This window comes from Lontra canadensis, unplaced genomic scaffold (assembly GCF_010015895.1).
Source record: "Lontra canadensis isolate GAN:19392208 unplaced genomic scaffold, GSC_riverotter_1.0 scaffold101, whole genome shotgun sequence".
NCBI lineage: Eukaryota > Metazoa > Chordata > Mammalia > Carnivora > Mustelidae > Lontra > Lontra canadensis.
The window spans coordinates 4779763-4800013 of NW_022631095.1; the positions used below are offsets into that span (position 1 = coordinate 4779763).

The following is a 20251-nucleotide window of genomic DNA, read 5'->3' on the forward strand; positions in this document are numbered from 1 at the left end:
AGAATAATTCATTCCAAATGAGAGTACAGCTTTTAACGTTTTAAATGTCTCCTGTTGTGAGGTTGCATAAAACCCTCACGAAGGTTTTATGCAAACAGGAAAACGAGATGATGGTTTTGGATTCATTCATCCATTCGAAAAATATCTGCACTGGGGCACCTGACTGGCTCTGGTGGTGGAGAACGTGACTCTTGATCTTGGGGTCATGAGTTCAAGCCCCACGTTGTGCTAAGTAAGCACAGAGCTTACTTAGATAAACATATTCATCTGTAGGCTTGGTAGGTGCCAGACACTCTTCAGGACCCAGCACTGAACAGAATCCTACCCTCAAAGAGCTTGCATTCTAATGGGAGAGAGGGGAAGTGGGTGGCTGGACAACAAGATACTGATCCTATAGGGAAGTGAGAAAAAACAATCACACAGGAAAGGGAAGAGAGTGAGGTGGGACGCAGGGGTATGCACGGGAGGCCTCTCTGAGGAGGTGGTGCCGGAGCAGAGACCTCAACTCAAGCAGAGACGGAGCGTGTGGTATCTGGAAATGCGTAGGTTATGAGCAGTATGCTCGACGTGGTCAAGGAACATTCTAGTGCTCTACCCCACCCCTCTGCCACTCCTGAAACACGCCTCTCACTGGGTCTGGAGCGCCCTGCTCTACACCCACAGATTCTCTGCATCTTTTGATGCCCATGGGACAAGAAGGTAGAAGGTAGAAGAAGGTGCTTCTACCTACCTCCTCCTTACCTCTCCAGTGAGGAAACCAAAGAAAGATACAGTAACAGGTAACATTCGGGGGTGCTTACTATGGGTTAGGCACCGTTCTAAGCATCCTGTAAGTACTAACTCATTTATTGTTTTTTTTTAAGTCAAAGGTTTTCCTTTATTTTTAAAAAGATTTATTATTTATTTATATATAGAGAGAGAGCATGCACACACATGGTGAGGCGGGTAAGGGGAGAGATGAAGGGAGAGGGAGAGAGAATCTTAAGCAAACTCCCTGCTGAGCATGAAGCCTGACCCAGGGCTGGATCTCATGACTCAGATCATGACTGGAGCCAAAATCGAAAGAATTGGAAACTCAACTGCCTGAGCCACCCATGTACTCCTTCTTTAGAACAACTAAAAAAATTGATAAGTCCCTGGGAAGATGGATCAAGAAAAAAGAGAAAAGGCACAAGGACCTACATCAGGAATGAAGTAAGGGACATCACTACAGATCCTTTTGAAATGAAGAAGATAACAAAACCATTATGAACAATTAATGTCTATAAATTTGAAAATTCAAAAATAATTAAAGAATTCCTTGAAAAAAATTTCAACTTACTGAGACTTTTTTTTTTTTTTTTAAGAGACAGAGACAGAGATGGCGACAGAGAGAAGCACAACTGGGGAGGAGAGAGAGAAGCAGGCTCTCTGCCAATCAGGGAGCCCAATGTGGGGCTCATTCCCAGGATCCCAGGATCATGACCTGAGCTGAAGGCAGACGCCCAACTGACTGTACCACCCAGGTCCCCTTACTGAGACTTTAATAAAAAAATCTACCCATAATTAAACCTTTCCAGAAAGAAAACTATAAGCGCAGATAGCTTTATTAGTGAGGGACTTATACACTAAGTAAAAATAACTCCAACCTTACACAAACTTCCATAAAATAGAAAATGAGTGTAAACTTCCTAGCTTGTTCTATAAGGCCAGCATAATCTTGACATCAAAACCTGATGGGGGCAGGGGGAGCGGGGAGCCTGGGTGGCTCAGTGGGTTAAAGCCTCTGCCTTTGGCTCCGGTCATGATCCCAGGGTCCTGGGATCGAGCCCCGCATCGAGCCCTCATCGGGCTCTCTGCTTAGCAGGGAGCCTGCTTCCTCCTCTCTCTCTCTCTGCCTGCCTCTCTGCCTACTTGTGATCTCTGTCTGTCAAATAAATAAATAAAATCTTAAAAAAACACAAAACCTGATAGGGATACTGTTAAAAAGGAAATGTTACATTCCATTTACTCTTATGAATGGAAATGCAAAAAAAAAAAAAAAACCCTAAATACATGAGTAGTGCTAACTCATTTAATCCTCACAGCACCTTCAGAAGGTGCATGCTCTCATGGCCCTTATGTTACGAGAGGAAAACAGAGGCACAGGGAGGTTAACAAACTTGCCCGGGGTCACACAGCACGTATGTGGTAGAGTCAGAATTTGAACTCTGCAATTTGGACCCAATCCTGCTCTTGCGAGCTTTCAGCTCTCATGGACACTGAGACTGTGGAAGGACAGGAAGCCTGGGAACTCCGAGGACGTCATAAATAAACCAGACGTCAGTTCTGTCTGGGAAAGGGAGGAGAGTACACCAGGGAAGGTCCCCGCTCTCTAATGGCAGCTGGGTGTGTACAACAGCTTTGTCCAGGCCACTTACTCTAATTATTATTTAGCATTTGCTAAGGGCCTACCCTATCCCGAGGCCAATGAGGAAAGCTGAAGTCACAGACAGCTGAAACGGACCCCGGGTGCCTCCCCGGGGCTGCCCCGGAATGCAGCTGGCTAATCACACCGGAGAGGAGGCCTAAGTTCACCTCCTCTCGATTTTCAACCAGTAACTTCCAATTATTTCCTCTCGGATGCTGACGGAATTCATAAATAGCATTAACATTTTTCAAATGCCTGTAGGAGTGTGTTGAGTTAACCTGAGTGACTCATTATTATAGTGTTCAGCTGATTCTTCTCTCCTGGGGAGGGGGGGAGGGTTAGACATCCTCCTACATCCCCTGCCCCCCAGGGAGAAGGGAGCTGAGCAGACTTCTCTCCATCAGTGGATTCTTACCACCCAAGTGGGTCGATGCTTGTTGGGCCCACAGGCTGATGGTTTTCCTAGAGCCCAAGGCCTGAGTGGCTCCAGAAGGCGCCCAGGCCACTTTGAGGGAGTGTGTGTGTGTGTATGTGCGTGTGTGTCTCTGTACGTGTGCACAGCCTCAAACATGGAGACAAACAGCCGGTCCAAGGGCATTAGACTCTGGGGCTGCGGGCCAGGAAGGGGAGAGGCGGGCAAGGAGGGCAGAGGGCTGTCTTTTTCTGTCAGCAGGGATGGTACTGATCACCGGACAGATGACTTCAAGCCAGAGGTGGGGGATGGGGAGAGAACATGCAACATGAAAAAAAAAAAAAAAAAAAGAAATGACCAGCATTTAACTTGCAGTTGAGCCCCACTAGGAAACTGGTGAAATCCCTAACCAGAAATGCTACGGAGAAATGTCTCTGCCCTCTGCTCTGTCTGCGGAAGTCTCCCTTTTTGGGAAAAAATCCACCGCTTTCTGCTGGAACTGGGGTCTCTATTTGGAAGGCTTGAGGGAGGAGGTGAAACTCAGTCAGAGGTTCTCTCAGTGATGGGGAGTGGGTTCCTGTGTGTCCTTGCCCCTCACCCCGAAATCTCCTCGACCCTCCCCCAGCCTCCCTGTCCTCTGCAGTTCTCCCAGCCAGTCAGCCCGTTTGGGACCATGTGCAGACCCTCGGCTGGCTCCCCTCCTCATGGCTCTTCCCTGGTTGAAAAGGCACCACATTGTGCAATTCAAGGGACACCTTTCAGGCGGGGGCCGCGTGGAGCCATCCCCAGCCAGCAGCTGGGCCAAGCGTCTTCTGCTTGGGGGCCGCATCCCAGGCGTCATAGGCCTGGAGGACCCTGAGGGACCCACCTTCCCAGGCGCCCCCAAAGTCCTGGGTGCTCAAGTTCTGAGCTCACCACACTTCCTACCTCTCTGCCCTCTTTTGATGTCCCCCTCACACACCGCTGCTGTCTTCTGCAAAAGAAGAAGCATGCCGGCATTCCCAAACCCAGGAAAGGTGAAATCAAAACCTGCACTCAGGGCTGTGTGCTCTGATTACAGCTGGAGAGGCAGAGATGTCCAGGCCTGGGAACAACCCCTCATCTCTAGGCGCAGAAGGACGACAAAATGACTAGCTCAAGGTCACAGGTCATAGCAGAAGTCCAGCATGTTCCACAACCTCACCCCTTGAGTCTGCTCTGGGTGGGGGGTCGGTGAGGGGGCTCTTCTCCCTGTCCTTACTGGGACAGGAAGCAAGACTGGGAGAACCCATGGGGCAAGGAGAGTGGTGGGGGTAGGGGGAGGGGAGGGCAGAATGTCTCCAAGGCCAAGAGGGGCTGGGGGCAGAGGTCAGCTTGGGGTCTGATCTCAGAACGCAGTGTTAGGGAGGTGAGAACATGCTGGGGGGCTGAGGGCTGCATGGCTGTTTGCAACTCCCTCGCCTGCAGCAGCAGCCTGGGGCATGGTAGCTGACCCCATCTAAATTAAGGCCAAGGGCAGAGCAGTCAAAGCAACTCCTAGCCAAGCTGGGAACGCAGCTGGTAAACCCAGGGATTTAAATCACGGGATCTTAAATGGCTAGGTACAGAACAGGAGTCACATCACTACTTGAAGAGTGCTGGGTTTAGAGAGACTGGGCCATTCATGTGCCTGCCCACCCCACCCCTTCCCCTGGCACCCCGCTAAGGGTGTAGGAGCCCTTCACGAAGAAGACCTGCCTGTCACACCCTCTTTCTCATTCCCGATATTAAGTCGCACCCCCTGCCCCCCCCACGCACCCAAATTCTGGGACTGTGTACCCGTGCCATGAGACCACCCGATGGAAGAGGGACTATTTCCACAGTCAGCCGTTAAATCAAACATGCAAACTCTCAAAGCCAAGAGGTAGGGCCAGAGGGATTGGCTGTGTTGTAGGGAAGTCATCTGCGTTTCTTGGGTGGGTTTCAAACTGGGAGAGAAAAGCTGCTAGCTACCCATCAGGCTTCCTCCGTACAGCTCTCCTTAACTGTTTGCCACGAGCCAGTGAGTGACTGCAAGCTAGTCGCCTAACCTTCCGTTCCCCAGTCTCCACCTCCACCAAATGAGATCATGTTTCCAGTGGGAGTATCAGAGGAATGAGTCAGTTCTGTAGCCTGTAGGCTCCCCGCAACCGCCCCCACCCAACCACCAGGGATTTCCTAACACCTACGAGAACCATCTCAGGTGGTCTGGGACTCCTGGTGAGTCAAACAATAAGCCTTTTATTGAATCAAAATATAGCAAATCGCATATATTAATTTTTATTTCATCTAACACATATGGAGTTTAGGTCTCTCTAATCATCTGTGTAAATCTAAGTAAACAAAATGCAAATCTGGGTCCCAAATTAGATTGAAAGAATTCTATCCTATTCGGCTTATAAAATTTCAAGTATTTCGTTGCCTTGATCATTAGACGCCAGCTGATCAGAAAGCCCCAAGATTTTGAACTGTTGTATGTACTAGATGGGGTAGGCATTCCTAAAATATCCACACCGGAAAAAGCTCCTTTGTTCATCCCAAGTCCATTTCCCCTGATTGAATGATTTTCTCATTTCCACAGAGAGCTATTATACCAACCATGCAAATTATCGAGGCCCCACAGACCCAGGAGGAGAAAGAAATTAGATAACATAAGGTAGTCAACCTCAGCAAGTGAATACGGCACCAAACCCCATTTCTTCTTTGTGTGGTTCAGCTTATAATCACATCATTCAAGACTCTCCTTTCCAAGGACATCTAAGTCCTAGTCCTGGTCCATGCCACTGTCCTTCCTTAGAAGGACAGGCCTCTGATCAGACACTTTCCTCTCTGAAGGAGTCTACTTGATGGTAAGTCCTTCCTCACGTTCGATCGGAATCTGCCTTCCTCTGACTTCTACCCCATTTTCATCTGGTAATGACCTTGCAAGCACCATGTGGTCATGGGGTGACTCTCTACTCTTGCCAGTGGCACCCTGGTGACAGTCAGGGACTTTCTTCCAGACCCTTCATTCTTTTCTGCTCCTTGTTCCTTCAGGGTTTCCCCCGACGCCATTCCAGAGCCCTCTCCTTCATGATTTCCTGCCTGTTTCTGTGCTCCAATTATCAGGGTCTCTCCTAAGATGAAAATCTGAACACTACCCTCTCAATGTAGCCTGATACTACGTTTCCCAAAGTGTGCTCCCAGGACCACCAGCCCTGTGCACTGTCACCCACCCCATCCCGAAGGGTGCACTGGGTGAGGAAGTATGGGAGACATAAACTCTATCTTCAGAGATTCTCAAAGCAAGGGAGCATAGGAGAGCTCTGAGCGGTCCTGGAGAAACCCGACCAGCGGTGTGTAAGCCACTGTTTTCCCAGTGGTTGACTCTAAATCTCTTTATTTCCTCACACAACACAGGGCAGGAGAGGCTCGTCGGTTTCACTCTGATCTCCAGTTAGCTCAGCTCTCCGGATGTCTTGTCTTCCCTACTCTTGTTCACTCCATGAAGAACTTCAGTGCAACAGCGAACTGTATTTAGTGAATTTCTTCTTAAAGAAAAACACTTCTTTGGGTTATAATTAGCCGGTTCCAGGGGATCCTGGGTGGCTCAGTCGGTTAGGCATCTGCCTTCAGCTCAAGTCATGATCTCTGGGTCCTGGGATTGAGTCCCGAGTCGGGCTTCCTGCCCACTGGGGAGCCTGCGTCTTCCTCTGCCCCTCCCCACTGTTTGTTCTCTCTCAAATAAATAAAATCTTGAGAAAATATTATCCAGTCCCATAATTTTCCTGTTTTGTACATGTGAGCCTTAGTACATTACAGATTTACCTCTTCAATAAGTTTCATAATACAATTCAAGCTACCACATGGATATTTTTTTAGGTGATCGATATTCGTCCTTAAATTCACTGAGAAATACAAAAAGCAAGGAGGAAAGTGGAAACATTCTGAAATACTTTTACCATGTCCAGTGTAGCCGAATCTAGGCACAGCATTTTTTTGCTTTCAATGAAAGTTTTTATATGTAAAATAATTTTCCTCTGCGCTCAAGAGCTAGCTACTTAAAAAACCCCTGTGGTGAAGTTTTTGCAAATTAAGTAAACATCCCGTTATACAACTGTCTTGGGGGTTCAGATGTCTACACACTTACTGAGGCAGTTCTGCTTCTCGGTTTAAAGTACGGGGGAGAGCCTGTGGGTGGTGTGCCCAAGGAGGCTTTGCTGAACTCATGGGCAGAGAGGGAGGATATGAAGGATCCAAATGGCGGTCTGCCAGGCTCCTGCCACAGAGCCAGCGTCTGGGGAGTGGACTCCCGGGAGGCCCATATGAAATGCCACCACCTGGTCGGGGAGGAGAGGGGTCAGCCCCTGCTTCTCTTCCCAAGTCTCCTGCTTCTATCCCTCAGATGAAAGCAGAATACGGTACAGGTTCAGGATTCGGGTTCTGGGCCCAGCTTCCCTGGCGTCACATCACAGTTTTAACACCTCCTGGCTACATAGCCTGAGGCAAGTTATCATCTCCCTGTGCCTGAGTTTCCTGATCTGTGACATGCAACGACTTCGTAGAGTCCCCTCCCCCGCAGGGATGAAATGAGGCAATACTTGGAGGGTTCTTAGAACAGGGCGGGGCACAGGGCTCATGAGGTGTTAGTGAGGCTCTTTCGTTTTCCTTTTTTTAAAAAAAAAAAAGATTTTGTTTATTTGAGAAAGAGAGAGAGATGAGCTGGGGGGAGATGCAGAGGGAAACCAGACTCTCAGCTGAGCAGAGAGCCTGATGCAGGGCTGGATCCCAGGACCCGGGGATCATGACCTGAGCCAAAGGCAAATGCCCAACTGACAGCCACCCAGGTGCCCCTCGTTCTCCTTTTGTTTGTTTGTTCTCTCCCATCCATGCCCTGCTTTCCATGCTAACACGAGCACCTGAGACGGAGACTTCAGTCCTTCTCACCCGGCTGACTCAGCAGCTCCCCACCGCTTTCCATTCCTTTGAACACCCCCGGCAGGTTATTCCCAGGTCCTCCTTCATCTACTTTGCAATCTGATCTCACACCCTTCTTTTTCTCCTACCGGAGGTAATGTGAACACTCACTGACCACTCAGGGTCTTTCCCCAGGATGGCCTCTCCCCCTGGGGTGCCCTTCCGCGTTCTGGTCTTTCTCCATTCTCGACTTTCTACATCAAAGCTGCTCCTTACAGCCAACCTAGAGGCACTATCTTCACGGACCCTCCCTTGATTTCCTCTGCCAGCAATATTCTGTCTCTGAATGTTCAAAGCATCGTATCCCTTGCGACAGATTCCTTTCTTCTTTGGGATCAGAATGGTTTGTGTTAACGCCTCCCCCTCCCCACGCTGAGGGGCCTTGAAGGGCAGCAACCATAAGGCACTTCAGGTCAGCACCCCCACAGGACCCTGCCCCCCTCGGGGGCTCAGTCATTACCCATCAGCTCAGAAAACGCTCTGGAGCACGACTCTGGAAAAAACAGGAGTGAGAGCAAGTCATGATAGGGATAAGGGAATTAAGACTATTTCAGAGCAAGGCCTCCGTGTGTGTAGAAGGCCGTCTTCGGGCAGCCCTCCTGCTGCAACTCCCGCAAACCCGTGCCTGGAAAGAGCTGCCTGGGGGCGTGCTAAACCATGGAGACCCTGAAGACAGAGCCGCCCCAGCCCCCCCACCCCCTGCCCAGCTCCGTTATCAACAGTGTTCAGAAGAGGGGCGCACTGTTATTGCTGCATAAACAAAATTAGATGCAAACAAAGACCCTTAATAATTTAATGCTGCACTAGGCACTTCTTGCTCCAAATATCTCATCTACTCAAAGGCTAGGAACAAAGTTAGGACAGCCACTCTGCAAATGAAAGGAGTAGGGAAAGAGGGTTTACTACAATTGTCCTAATCCTGGAGCACCCATTTTTTTTTTTTTTTAGAAAGATTTTATTTGCACGAGAGAGCGGATACAAGCAAGGGGAGGGGAGGGCAGAGGGAGAGACAAGCAGACCCCTCGATGAGCAGGAAGAGGCCGGAAACAGGGCTGGATCCCAGGACCCTGAGATCTTGACCCCAGCCAAAGTCACCCACTTAACTTCTGAGCCTCCCAGGCGCCCCCTGGGGAACCCGTTTAAATATCACTGTGTGCCCAAGACATTCAGAACAACTTGCTAATACCAACTCAGCACCTGACACCAAACTCCTGTGGTTGTCAATGTCAAGTGCTATCATCTGCCTTCTTCAGGTGGAGAAAAAAGGACATTCACAAGTGATTTTTCAAAACCCCAAAGGAAGACAATTTAGATGGAGACTGAAAATCCAAAGCTCCCCACCAGTCAGCTCATCACTCTACCTGCAACTGGGTTTTAACCAAATCTGAGAAAAACAAAAGGCTGTTTCTATGAGGATTTCATAAGGAGAAGAGTGAAGGCAGGGCTGGAGCAGGTTCCACTTAACCAATCATTCAGAGCGACTGCCTTGTCCCACTTCCACGTTTCAACACACACACGGGAGTCAGAGTTCAATGGTCATTCTTCTTCTTTTTTTTTTTGAATGCCACAGTATTTATTTTATATGAAGCAGAGATGGACCAGCTGTTAGATGAGGACCACGGCCTTACAGGGCACCGAGGATGGAGGGAGCTCTGAAATCTGCAGAGGACAGACGACCTTCTCCAGCTCAAGGGATGGGTGGTGTTTGGATTGGTGCAGAGAGATAGGGACAGAGGGGCAGGCCAGGCCTGGGGAACAAGGTCCTGGTTTGTTGGTGATTCTATCAAAAGCCTGGAGGGGTGGCCTGGGTGGTTCAGTGGGTTAAGCGTCTGCCTTCGGCTCAGGTCATGATCTCAGGGTCCTGGGATCCAGTCCTACATCAGGCTCCCACTCAGCGGGAAGCCTACTTCTCCCTCTCTTATTCCCCCTGCTTGTGTTCCCTTTCTTATCATCTCTCTCTGTCAAATAAATAAATAAGATCTTTTTTTTTAAAGATTTTATTTATTTGACACAGAGGCAGAGAGGCAGGCAAAGAGAAAGGGGGAAGCAGGCTCCCCGCTGAGCAGAGAGCCCGGCGTGGAGCTTGATTCCAGGACCCTGAAATCATGACCTGAGCCAAAGGCAGAGGCTTAACCCACTGAGCCACCCAGACGCCCAACAAATAAGATCTTAAAAAAAAAAAAAAAAAAAAAATCTAAAAAAAAAAAGCCTGGAGAAGTTGGGTCAGAGAGCTCCATTCCAGCAGGTGGTACCAACCGACAATTCACATTCGTTAGGCAAAGAAAAGACCAACAACCCCCTTTGCCTCAGTGTGAGAGGAGGAGCTGGGCTCTGCACTCCTACAGGTGTCTGTCTGAATGTAGACAGTGCCCCTGCCTGGCTCTCTGACCTGAACCTGACCCCCTAGAACCTGAGAGTGGTAGCTAGCAGAGATAGGGAGCTTTCTAATCTGTGATGTTATAATACCTTCTGAGGGAGAGCCCCCAAATCAACACATAATGCAGAACACTAGTTAGCTTCAGAAGTCCCCTTGAAGGATTGGGTGTCTCTCAAATAAACACCTGTTAAACACAGTTTATCTGATTCAGCTCCGTGGGGGGTGGGGGGAGACAGAAGAAGAAGAAAAACAATCATGTTCAGAAATGTCCCCATAACATTGCCACCAATACACCAGCCCTCCCCCTCCTGGCGTCCTGGCAGAGGCTGCTAATTTATCACAACGTCCTGCCCATCAGCCTAAAAGTGGCTTCAGAATCTTTCTGAACACAGCATTTCAGGCAGCTGCTTCCAATCAGATCAGCGTCAACACAGGCAACGAGACTCATTTTCTATTCCAATGTTGTTTAATCAGCAATTTATAACAAATGTGATGCTCTCGGCTGTGGGGCATGAATGGTTCATCAGGCCTTAGCACAGACTTGATGACATATTCTTCAAGATTACTTCCCGGCCCACCCCCGCCCCCGCTTCTCTGATTGCATGCTTACCCGAACACGGTTACAACTGACTTGCCAGTTAGATTTTCTTAATGGGCTGGAATCCACCGAACAGGGACCACGAGTAAGTAACGGCACAGGAGTGCCTGATGGCCAGAGCAGTCACACCTGTCATTGCGAAGCTGACAGGCTGGTCGGACTGGCGGTAAGTCCATTCCCAAACCCGCTGCTCTAATTGTGCCTCCAAATCGAGTTACCTGGCCTACAAGCTGAGGACCAGCCCCCCACCCCTGCCCTGACCACAGGGCACCCATATGAGCAGCTTGTCGACACCCCCAGACAACAACCTAATTTCTTCATTTTTCCTGACTGCAACAAGACTCAGTTTCTTCATCTGTAATGTGGGCGTCTGCTGGGAGCCTCCCATGAGCTGAGCCGTGAAAATTACATAGTGTAGTGATTGACACACGGCAGCTACAGCAGCTACTCCGTACCGTCAACCGTCTGCCACTCCCCTTCATTAGCATGTCATCGGGGCTCACCGGAGATCGGCAGTTTCCATTCCCTGCCACTCCAGTGACCCCTCTTCCTCAACCCTGCCAGTGAGCATTCTGATCGTGGCTCTCCAATACCTGCAGGAGGAAGTCCACCGTCTTAGGCTGATGCTAGAAACCTCACAGCCTAGCCTCTGCCCACCTCTTCACAGTCCTCTCCCACCACCCACTGTCCCTGAACGCCTGCACCACGCGCCTTTCCCAGACACACAGGGCACTACTGCGTCCTCCATATTTGGCTCATGCTTTCTCCGCAGCCGGCATCCTCCTAACCCCTGCTTCGTGAAATGCGACCGATTCTTCTCTTCCTCCACGAAGTTTCCGTGACAATCGCCCTTGTTCAACTGACAAGCAGAATTAATTCTTCCCCATTCCAGCCTCCCACTAATGAGCACTCACCCCTTCCTGAGGATCATTACCCTCGTTTCCTACTCAGTAAACTCTGTTGACCTGAATTGAAGTTATGTTGAAAGTAGGAAGGTATTTTTTAAATTTCCAAAGTTCTTAGCATGTTGAGAGTTATTGATCCACAGAAGAACTTGTGATTCCTATGTATGTGTGTGTGGGGGGGTGAGGTATATATATACACACACATATATATTACTATATATTATATATTTGGTATATAACAAATACATATAACATATATTATATAACATAATACATACATTTTATATATATATACGTGTGTGTGTATATATATATTATATATATATATATATATATAAAATATTTCCTGATACGCCAGGCTCTATTTCTTGCACTCCTTCCCAAACCCTAGGACATCTGCTATTGTCTCCAGTTTACAGATGGGGAAGCGGAGTGTGGGGAGGGTCTACAGCTGGCCCAAGGGCACCAGGTAGGAAGTAGCGGAGCTGGGACTCAAACCCAGGGGGGTCTGGCTGCAGAGCGCACAGGCCTTCAGTGCTGCCTGGGTGAGTTTACCTACCCCAGACAGAAGGCAGACTAGTGGGGAGACAGGCAAACAGAATAATAATTTCCGTGTGACTGGTCCTTGATGTGAGGAAGACACACACTGGCCAGCACCCATCTGTAGAGAGTCGGGACAGACAGAAGTCGGCAATCCAGCCGTGGGACTTGGACCAGTTAATTCACTGCTCGGCCTCTGTTATATTAATATTATATAATTATTCTATTATAATAATAATAAAAACTATATTATTCTGAAACAGAATAGGGACAGGACTCGAGGCCCGTTCCAAAACCTTAATGAAATGTGACTGTACCATAAAGGAAAAAATCCCTAAAAAAAAAAAAAAACTCCTGAGTTTGTGTTTCTTGAGCAATATGTCTTACAGGAACGCAGAAAACAGGACATCAACTTAAAGGAGGGAGCCAGCCACCTGAAAGAACTAGTGAGATCCAGACCAAAGCAGTCTGCAGCAGACGTGCATAGCGACGCAGATCTACCTTTCAGTGACCTTTCCCTCGCTTAAATGCTAAAAATCATGAGCAGGGGTGGGGATTTCATATGCTAATGAGATGTGCAATGTATGGAAAAGTATGATCTCTAAGGTACGTAAGCGCCAAGAAAAACCTCACCTCTACCTGCTTAAACATCGTCCTTTCCCCTCCTAAGTTTCTTTAAAAAAAAAAAAAAGATTTATTTATCCTTTATTTATTTATTTGACAGACAGAGATCACAAGTAGGCAGAGAGACAGGCAAAGAGAGAGGAAGGGAAGCAGGCTCCCTGCTGAGCAGAGAGCCTGATGTGGGGCTCGATTCCAGGACCCTGGGATCATGACCTGAGTCGAAGGCAGAGGCTTTAACCCACTGAGCCACCCAGGTGCCCCTATCCTTTATTTATTTATCCATTTTAGAGACAGCGTGCAAGAGAGCGTGAGTAGGAGTAGTAGAAGCCTCAGGCAGACTCCCTGCTGAGCATGAGCCCAGTGTAGGGCTAGATCTCACGAGGCATGAGACCATGACCTGAAACCAAGAGTCAGATGCCCAACTGACTGAGCCACCCAGGTGCCTCTCCCACCTAAGTTTCTTTAAGAAACTCTTCCCAACCTTGCTTCAGGGAGGCAGCCTGAGGACACTGTGTTGCCTCCCTTCTGCTCAAGCACAGACCCCAATAAATCCTTGCCTGGAACTCCCCTTTGGCCTCATGTCAATTTCCATCACTGGGAGAGCCCAAGGGCCCAAGGGCCTGGCCAGTTCCACACAGTGTTTGCAAAGGAAGAGCACAGCCTTATCGACCCTGGCAGTGGAGCCGAGAAGCCCGGCCAGCTCCCGGGCTGACCCCATGGCCAGGATGGCCTGTGCACCAGGTGTTCTCAGTCCAGCGACTCCAACTCCAGTCCTTGTTGCCACTTCAACCCAGCATTGCTCATCGACGTGCACACTCCACATTGCAACAGGGAGATGGCCTGGGACCCAGATCTTGGGACAGACAAATAGCTAGGAAAGAATCCGAGGCCCAGCCACTGTCCTAGGCAAGAGAGCAAGCTTTTCCTTCCTTCCTCACCCCACCCCATGCCCCTATTCCATGAACCTGCCCTAAATCCCACTCCTTGCTTTTGCCTAAATCCTCAACTAATCCCATGCAAGTAAGAATTATTTTCTTGCATCTGCACAATTCAAGATCCTATTATAAAGGCTTAAATGTATGCACTTAATAGGCGATGTTTAGAGATCAAAACCCCTTTAAGAACCTGAAGAATAATCTAGAATGGTGTAAATTCAGGCTTCACCTCGGACCCAGGGGTATCGTTTTGGAGGATAGGGATTCTCTTGGAACCCTCGAATCACACCGCTAGACAGAAATATTAGCCAGCCCCAAGGTGGGACTTGCCGGTGACACACCCCAGCCCCTCCCTACCCTTGGAGAAAAGGAAAGCCATGACCCCACCCTACCCCACCCCACTGGAAGGAGAGCTTGCCAGAGTGGGCAAGGGAGTGTGGCCCAGAAAGGCTTCTCCAAGTAGCTGGAATCAGTTCCGTTGTCTGCAAATCATCATTACCCTTGATCAATGGCCTGCTGTCAGAGAACAGGACTGGACCGATGCCAGCTTCTTTTCAGCTTTTCTAGGCACTAGCTTCCCAAAAGAAATTGAAACCAGGTACTGTCTCTTACAGAATCCACTCCTGGAAAGGGCAGAGCAGTTTCCTGACCGATATCGTCCCGGGCAAGGCCAGAGAGGCTTCCCCACCTTCCTCCTCCATCTCCTAGTGACAACTGGTGGCCACAGCTCTCTCAGGAGGGAACCCAGGTTCCAGCCCCTGGCTAGGAGCGCAGGGGTGCTTTGCTGATTTTGTTGGTCTTAGTCTGCCCTTCTGCAAGTTCTCCCTCTGGCACTGCAGGTTGCCTCCATCCTGCCACCTTCCACTCCTCGCTGATTTCAGCCACTGACTGGCCAGGCGCAGGAGCGGCGGGACAGCTTCCGCCCTGACTGCGCCTTCCTTCCTGTGTGGTGACAGCAAATTCAGGAGATAAATCAGCCTCTACTCAGAGAGCCCGCCGCAGAGGGACGGTGTGGTTAGGGGTGAGCGGGAGGCAGGGAAGGAAACAATTCTCTTTCTCACCAGATCTCTAATTGGTTGTCGCTGCCTGTCAGAGACAACGATGACAAACTTTGAATGTGCCCTGAGCAGAGTCACACAGGCCTCGGTCCACCCTGGGCCAGTCGCTCGGCCAGCTGGGCCATTAGCCTGTGACCGCCGACTCCTCGCAGGGCCTGTTGATTTATTTTCCAAATCAATGACCCAACATATTCCTAACACTCAGTCAATGCGCCTGGTTCGGACAAGTTCAGCCCCACGTTCAAGACCGTGGTTGATGCCAGGGAAAATAGGAGAAATGACTCAAACGTGAGTCAGCTCCAGCCACCCCCGGCTTGGGGGAGATGAGCGACGTGTAAATAAGTGTAAAGAGAGAGACAATGAGAAGGCTCTAAAGGAAGGTTCCAAGAAAGCGCAAGGGGAGCTCCAAGGAAGGAGAAACTATCTTGTGAGTTTTTTTTAAATTCCCAGCAGCAGAGTATCTTAAAGGTCCACATGGAAACCACTAGGGCAATTTTTGATGTCAGGTTTGTGACCAAACTAGTGAGCAGGAACCGGTCCTGAGGTGTATCTACAAGGAGTGTGCTGTTCGTTCATGAATGCAACCAACTTTCACGAGCACCTGCTGGTGCTACTTGCCGGGCACTGTGCGACGTGCCCAGGATGCAACAGTGAACAAGGCAAGCACACCGCCTCCCAGGTGAAACTCACAAATACCTTATAAAAATTTCCAAGTGCGGCCTGCTGGGTGTGCCCGAAGCAATTCTCATGGGGCCAAGGGGTCGGAAGCAGGACGGGAAGATGGAGGGTCTTGTTAAGGAGTCTGGATTCCATCCGAAGGAATGTGAAGCCGACGAAGATTCGATTTATGTATTTATTTTAGAGACAGAGACAGCTTGCAAACAGGGGTTGGGGCAGAAGGAGAGGGAGAGTCTCCAGCCGACTCCCTGCTGGGAACCGAGTCTGAATTCCACGAAGGCCTGGATCTCACAACCCTAAGATCATGCCCTGCCCTGAAATCAAGTCAGTTGCTCAACCCACTGAGCCACCCAGGCGCCCCCAAGCCACTGAAGTTTAGAAGCAGGGGACTGACGCGTTGAGACTTGCCTTTCTACAAAACCACCACGGTTGTGTGTAAAGGAGGGGTCCTAGAGGGTGAGATGCCCTGGAGGAAGACCATCTGTACATTTTTAAAACTTAGAGCAAATCCAAGTCTCCCCCTTTGTAGCAACACTACTGTCACAGGCTTACACTCGAGGAGCTCTGCTGACAGCTCGTGTTCCAGAACCACAGTCCACTTTATCCGCGTGGAGGTCCAGAGGAAGCCATGAAGGATCACCAGCTGTGATTACACATTTCTGTACTGCATACGAATTGGGATTTTAGAGTGGCTTCTGTTTTCATCTTATTTTACCCATGACAATTTTTTAAGTAAAGAGCATCTGAGGCGCTATTTATTTTCTCATTAAATTGGAGAGTGGAAGGGAGGAGGGGATTATCAATATCCGGGCAGGGTCATGAAATAGATCATGCAGAACTATGTCAACAACCAGCCCTGTGTATCTCAAAGTAAAAAAAAAAAAAAAAAAAAAAAGAGAGGCTAAGAACAAATGTACCAGAGGTCAGTGATAACTGCGTTGCCACAGTCTAATAAGTGGTTCTACTTGGTTACCCACTCCTGGGGTTTGGTCTCAAAGGCATTAGGAAGTCAGAGATAGAGGAAGAAGTCAAATGATACCATGTGTCTAATCCCAAAATCGTTTAATGCTTCTTGTGTCTCCCAGGGTAAAAATAACATTCTTACAATGGTATACAAGACCCTAGATATTCTGTACCCTTGCCCCCTCCCCATTCTCCCTCCTACCACCTCTCTGACCTCACCCCTTCAGACTCTGCCCTCTTCCCTCTGCCCCAGCCACACTCATCTCCTGGTTCTTCCCACTACTCTCATGGGCCTCAGGACCTCTGCATGTGCTATTTCCTCCAAAGTTGTGCATGGCTCTCTCTCTCTCTCACCTCCTTCAAGTCTTTGCTCAATTGCTTTTTTTTTCTTAAGGGAGGTACGAAAACCAATATTCTTTTTTTAAGAACGCTGCTAACCAAAGTCATCAGTGCCCAAGTTCCCCCCCAAAATCATAATGGTTAAATACAATCATCAGCAGTTTGACATCAGAAATGCTAGCCACACAGAAACAGTAGAGTCCTGATTAAAATGTCATCGAACCAAGTGGGCCAGCCAGAAAGAAAAGCCTCCAATTCAATACCATGAGAACCTGATTCAGATAGTTGCTTCCCCAAATATCACGAATTCTCTTGGATTCTACAGGTAATCCATCTCAACAGTGAGAACATAACTGAAAAATCTGTAGCTTTGCGACATCAACAGAGTCTAACGTTTAAGATTCTTGACATCAAATTGTAATCCTTACGAACGGTCTCATGGAATCTAAGTTTGAAACACAGCAGCTAAAGTGAACTTCACGGAGACTCTCTGGGAGCACCTTATTGACACTGTGAATTTCCCAGGCTTCCTAACCCCCTTGCATGTTCCTTGCCCCTGCACTTCTCATCTTTCAGCAAAGGAGTGTTCATTTGTTTCCGCTCTGTCTCCTTGCCCTGCTGGAATGTAAACTCCAGAGGGCAGGGATTTGCTCCTGCTCTGTTCCCTTCCCTGCCTGTATTTCCAGTGCCTACAACAGAAGACATGATGAATGTTTATTAAACGCTGAACAGACCTTGAGGACAAAGATTTTCAGTGTCTTTACCTTTAGAAGGCACCCGATTGTCTTATTTACTTTCTTTAATATTTTGGCAACAGCAGCAACAACAACAACAAACAGCCTTTCTCAATAGGCTTCCCTTTGCTTAAATTCAAAATAAGTCAGCTGATTTTTCAAAGACACTGGCCAAATTATTTGGGAGGAAGGGGTGACAACCTGGGTTTTAGAAACTAATTGTAACTGGCCCCTGAAGTCTAGGGCCAGCTGAGTTGATACGACCCTGCTTATAAAAAACAACCTTCCAGGGCATCTGGGTGGCTCAGTCCTTAAGCATCTGACTTTAGCTCTGGTCATGATCCTGGGGTCCTGGGATTGAGCCCCATATCAGGCTCCCTGCTCAGCAGGAAACCTGCTTCTCCCTCTCCCACTCCCCCAGCTTATGTTCCCTCTCTCACGGTGTATGTGTGTGTGTCTCTCTCAAGTAAATAAATAAAATCTTAAAAAACAAAAACAAAACAACCTTCCATGCTGTGCTTCCTTTTCTACTGTTTTCATCTTCGCTGCACAGCAGACCCAGTAGTCAGAAAAAAATATGGCTTTCCCTAGGCTATTTGGGTGATGAAAGTCATCACGCTCATTTTAAACATTTGTCATACCCATTCCTTATTCCTGAAGACGTCTTGTCTTGGGTCTTGTGCCTGCTGTGCCACTCACGTCCCCTCCCCAAGCTCTGAGTTCTGTCAGGAACAGCCTCCAAGACTCCCTTTCCAACCGTGGCCTCAGGTTGCCCGGTCAGTGAAAGGAAGAGCCTCAAATGTACGTAAGCTGGCTCCCACTTGTTGCCGGTGAGGCTCAAAGCCAGAGTCCTGAGGTTCCTGCACAGTCCCTCCCCTTTCCGGGGAAGAAAATCAATCCCCAGGAAGACAAATTGTGAAGATGTGAAACCGCTAGAAAGAAATCTCCACTTCATGTGGTTTCCCTTGTACCCACACACGTCTACACAGGTTAGACGGCTCGATGCTTTCCCAGGTGACTACACTAGGGTCCCTCCGAGCATGTGGCCTGGGGTCCACCCCTGGCCTCTGAATCCCCCGCCCAGACCAACAACCACACCCTGACACAGGACACGTAAAAAACAATCGAGCGGCATTGCTGCTAGATGGTGATATGTCCCATCATCACAGGAGAATTGGGGGTGGGATAGGGTGGCCCTCTGTAACGCTCCATTGCCACTTAAAGAATTTCCACCAGACCCCAGCTCCCAGAGTGCTCTGGAGCTTTTTCCCCTCATTCTTAGACTTTCCCCCATCTAGTAAGTTAGCAGCATAAATCCAAAGTTCAGTGCTTCAAGAACAGGGAAGGCGCCACGATGAGGTAACTGAATTTTGTGGGTCATTGCGGACACAGGCAAGCCCCCCTTCCGAATGAGGTTGACCCAGGCCCCCTGTTAGAGCAGCCCAAATTCTCACGTGTCCTTATTCTCCTCCAGGGCCACTGGCCTGTGAAAACACAACTGAAATAGACACTGCTCTGTAGACTCAAAGGGAAGCTTCTAGAATCTCAATAGACCAAAGAAGGACTAGAATCCAAAGATCCTTCTTCCCAACCCCTAATGCAGACAAGACAACATTCAGAGAACCAGGGAGGTGGAACTCAGTCTGACAGTAAATCTCACGAACCGGACTGAGTCAAGCAGAGGCCACCTGCCACCTTCAGCGACCAAGCGATTGCGCGCTAACGCTGCTCTAAAGCCTGGAGCGCACGGGGCGGGTGGGGGACCCCCCGCAGGCGAGCACGCAGCCCGCTCCGCTCCCTCGCCGGCCCCCTTCCCGAGCTCCACCCGTCCCTCCCGAGCACCTGCTCCAGCACTCACTTTGAGGAAGCCCCTCGGGAAGGGCATGCCGGTCCCGCCGGGGGTCCGTCGCGGTCCGCTGTAGGAGCAGCTGGGGCTGCGGGGCGCGCCGCGCCTGTGCCGGGCCGGGAGGCCGTCTGGAGGCGGGCGGTCGCGGCGCGCGGCCCTCCGACGGCCTTATCGGCGGCAGAGGCGCGCTATCGGGCGGCCCCGGGACTCAGAGCGCGGGCGGAGGGGAGGCGCCCTCCTGGGGCTGACAGATTACAGCAGCGCCCCGGCCGGCTCCCGCTCCCCCGCCGGCGCCCGGCCCCGCTCCCCAGGCCGCGGCAGGCGCGGCCCCTGCGGAGAGCCCCCCGGGGGCCGTGAGCCCGGCGGGCCAGCCCCTCACCCAGCTGCGCCGCAGGGAGGCGAGGGAGAGCCAGCCCGCCGCCTCTCCCCCTCCGCTGGCCCGCGGCGGGTTTGGGGTGCGGGGGTCTTGCAGAGGCCGGGCTGCCCAGAGGAGGCTCCAGGAGGAGGCGAAGGCCCCCGGGTGGGGGCAGCCGGCCTTGCATGGGCAGAGGACTGTGGGGGAGCCGCTGGCCTTCTGCGCTCCCCAGCCCTGGTGTTCACATGCTTTCAGGGAGAGGGGGAAGGCAAGGGCGGGAAGAGGGGGCCGTGTTCCTTAATTGCTGATTTGCAGGGAATCTGGGCACAACCTTAATAACATCGGGGCCAAAAATAACAGCGTTCCTGGGTGAGTCACCACAAACAGCGGCTAGGAGGGAAGGGGGGCCCGGGCAGCTCCCCACCCCACCGTGCCAGGAGGTGGGGGCTGCCCACAGAGCCCCGGCTGGGCGGGTCCTGGCAGAGCTGTTGCAGGCCTGCCTTGGGAAGCCTTCTTTCTGGGCATCCGTGCCTCCTACAGGGGGA

At 50.2% G+C, this 20251-nt stretch overlaps 1 protein-coding gene across 13 annotated transcripts in view; it reads right to left on the reverse strand.

Annotated features, from left to right (window-relative positions):
• Positions 1-20251, reverse strand: part of ANK1 (ankyrin 1) — a 206343-nt gene that overhangs the window by 108110 nt on the left and 77982 nt on the right. The window contains exon 1 of one of the 13 annotated variants that reach the window (XM_032837950.1): positions 19364-19393. The exons of the other annotated variants lie outside the window; for them this stretch is intronic. Coding sequence (XP_032693841.1) covers positions 19364-19390 — 27 coding nt within the window. The 5' untranslated portion in view covers positions 19391-19393. Of the gene's footprint in view, positions 1-19363; positions 19394-20251 lie in introns of those variants that run through there. 13 annotated transcript variants of the gene reach the window in all.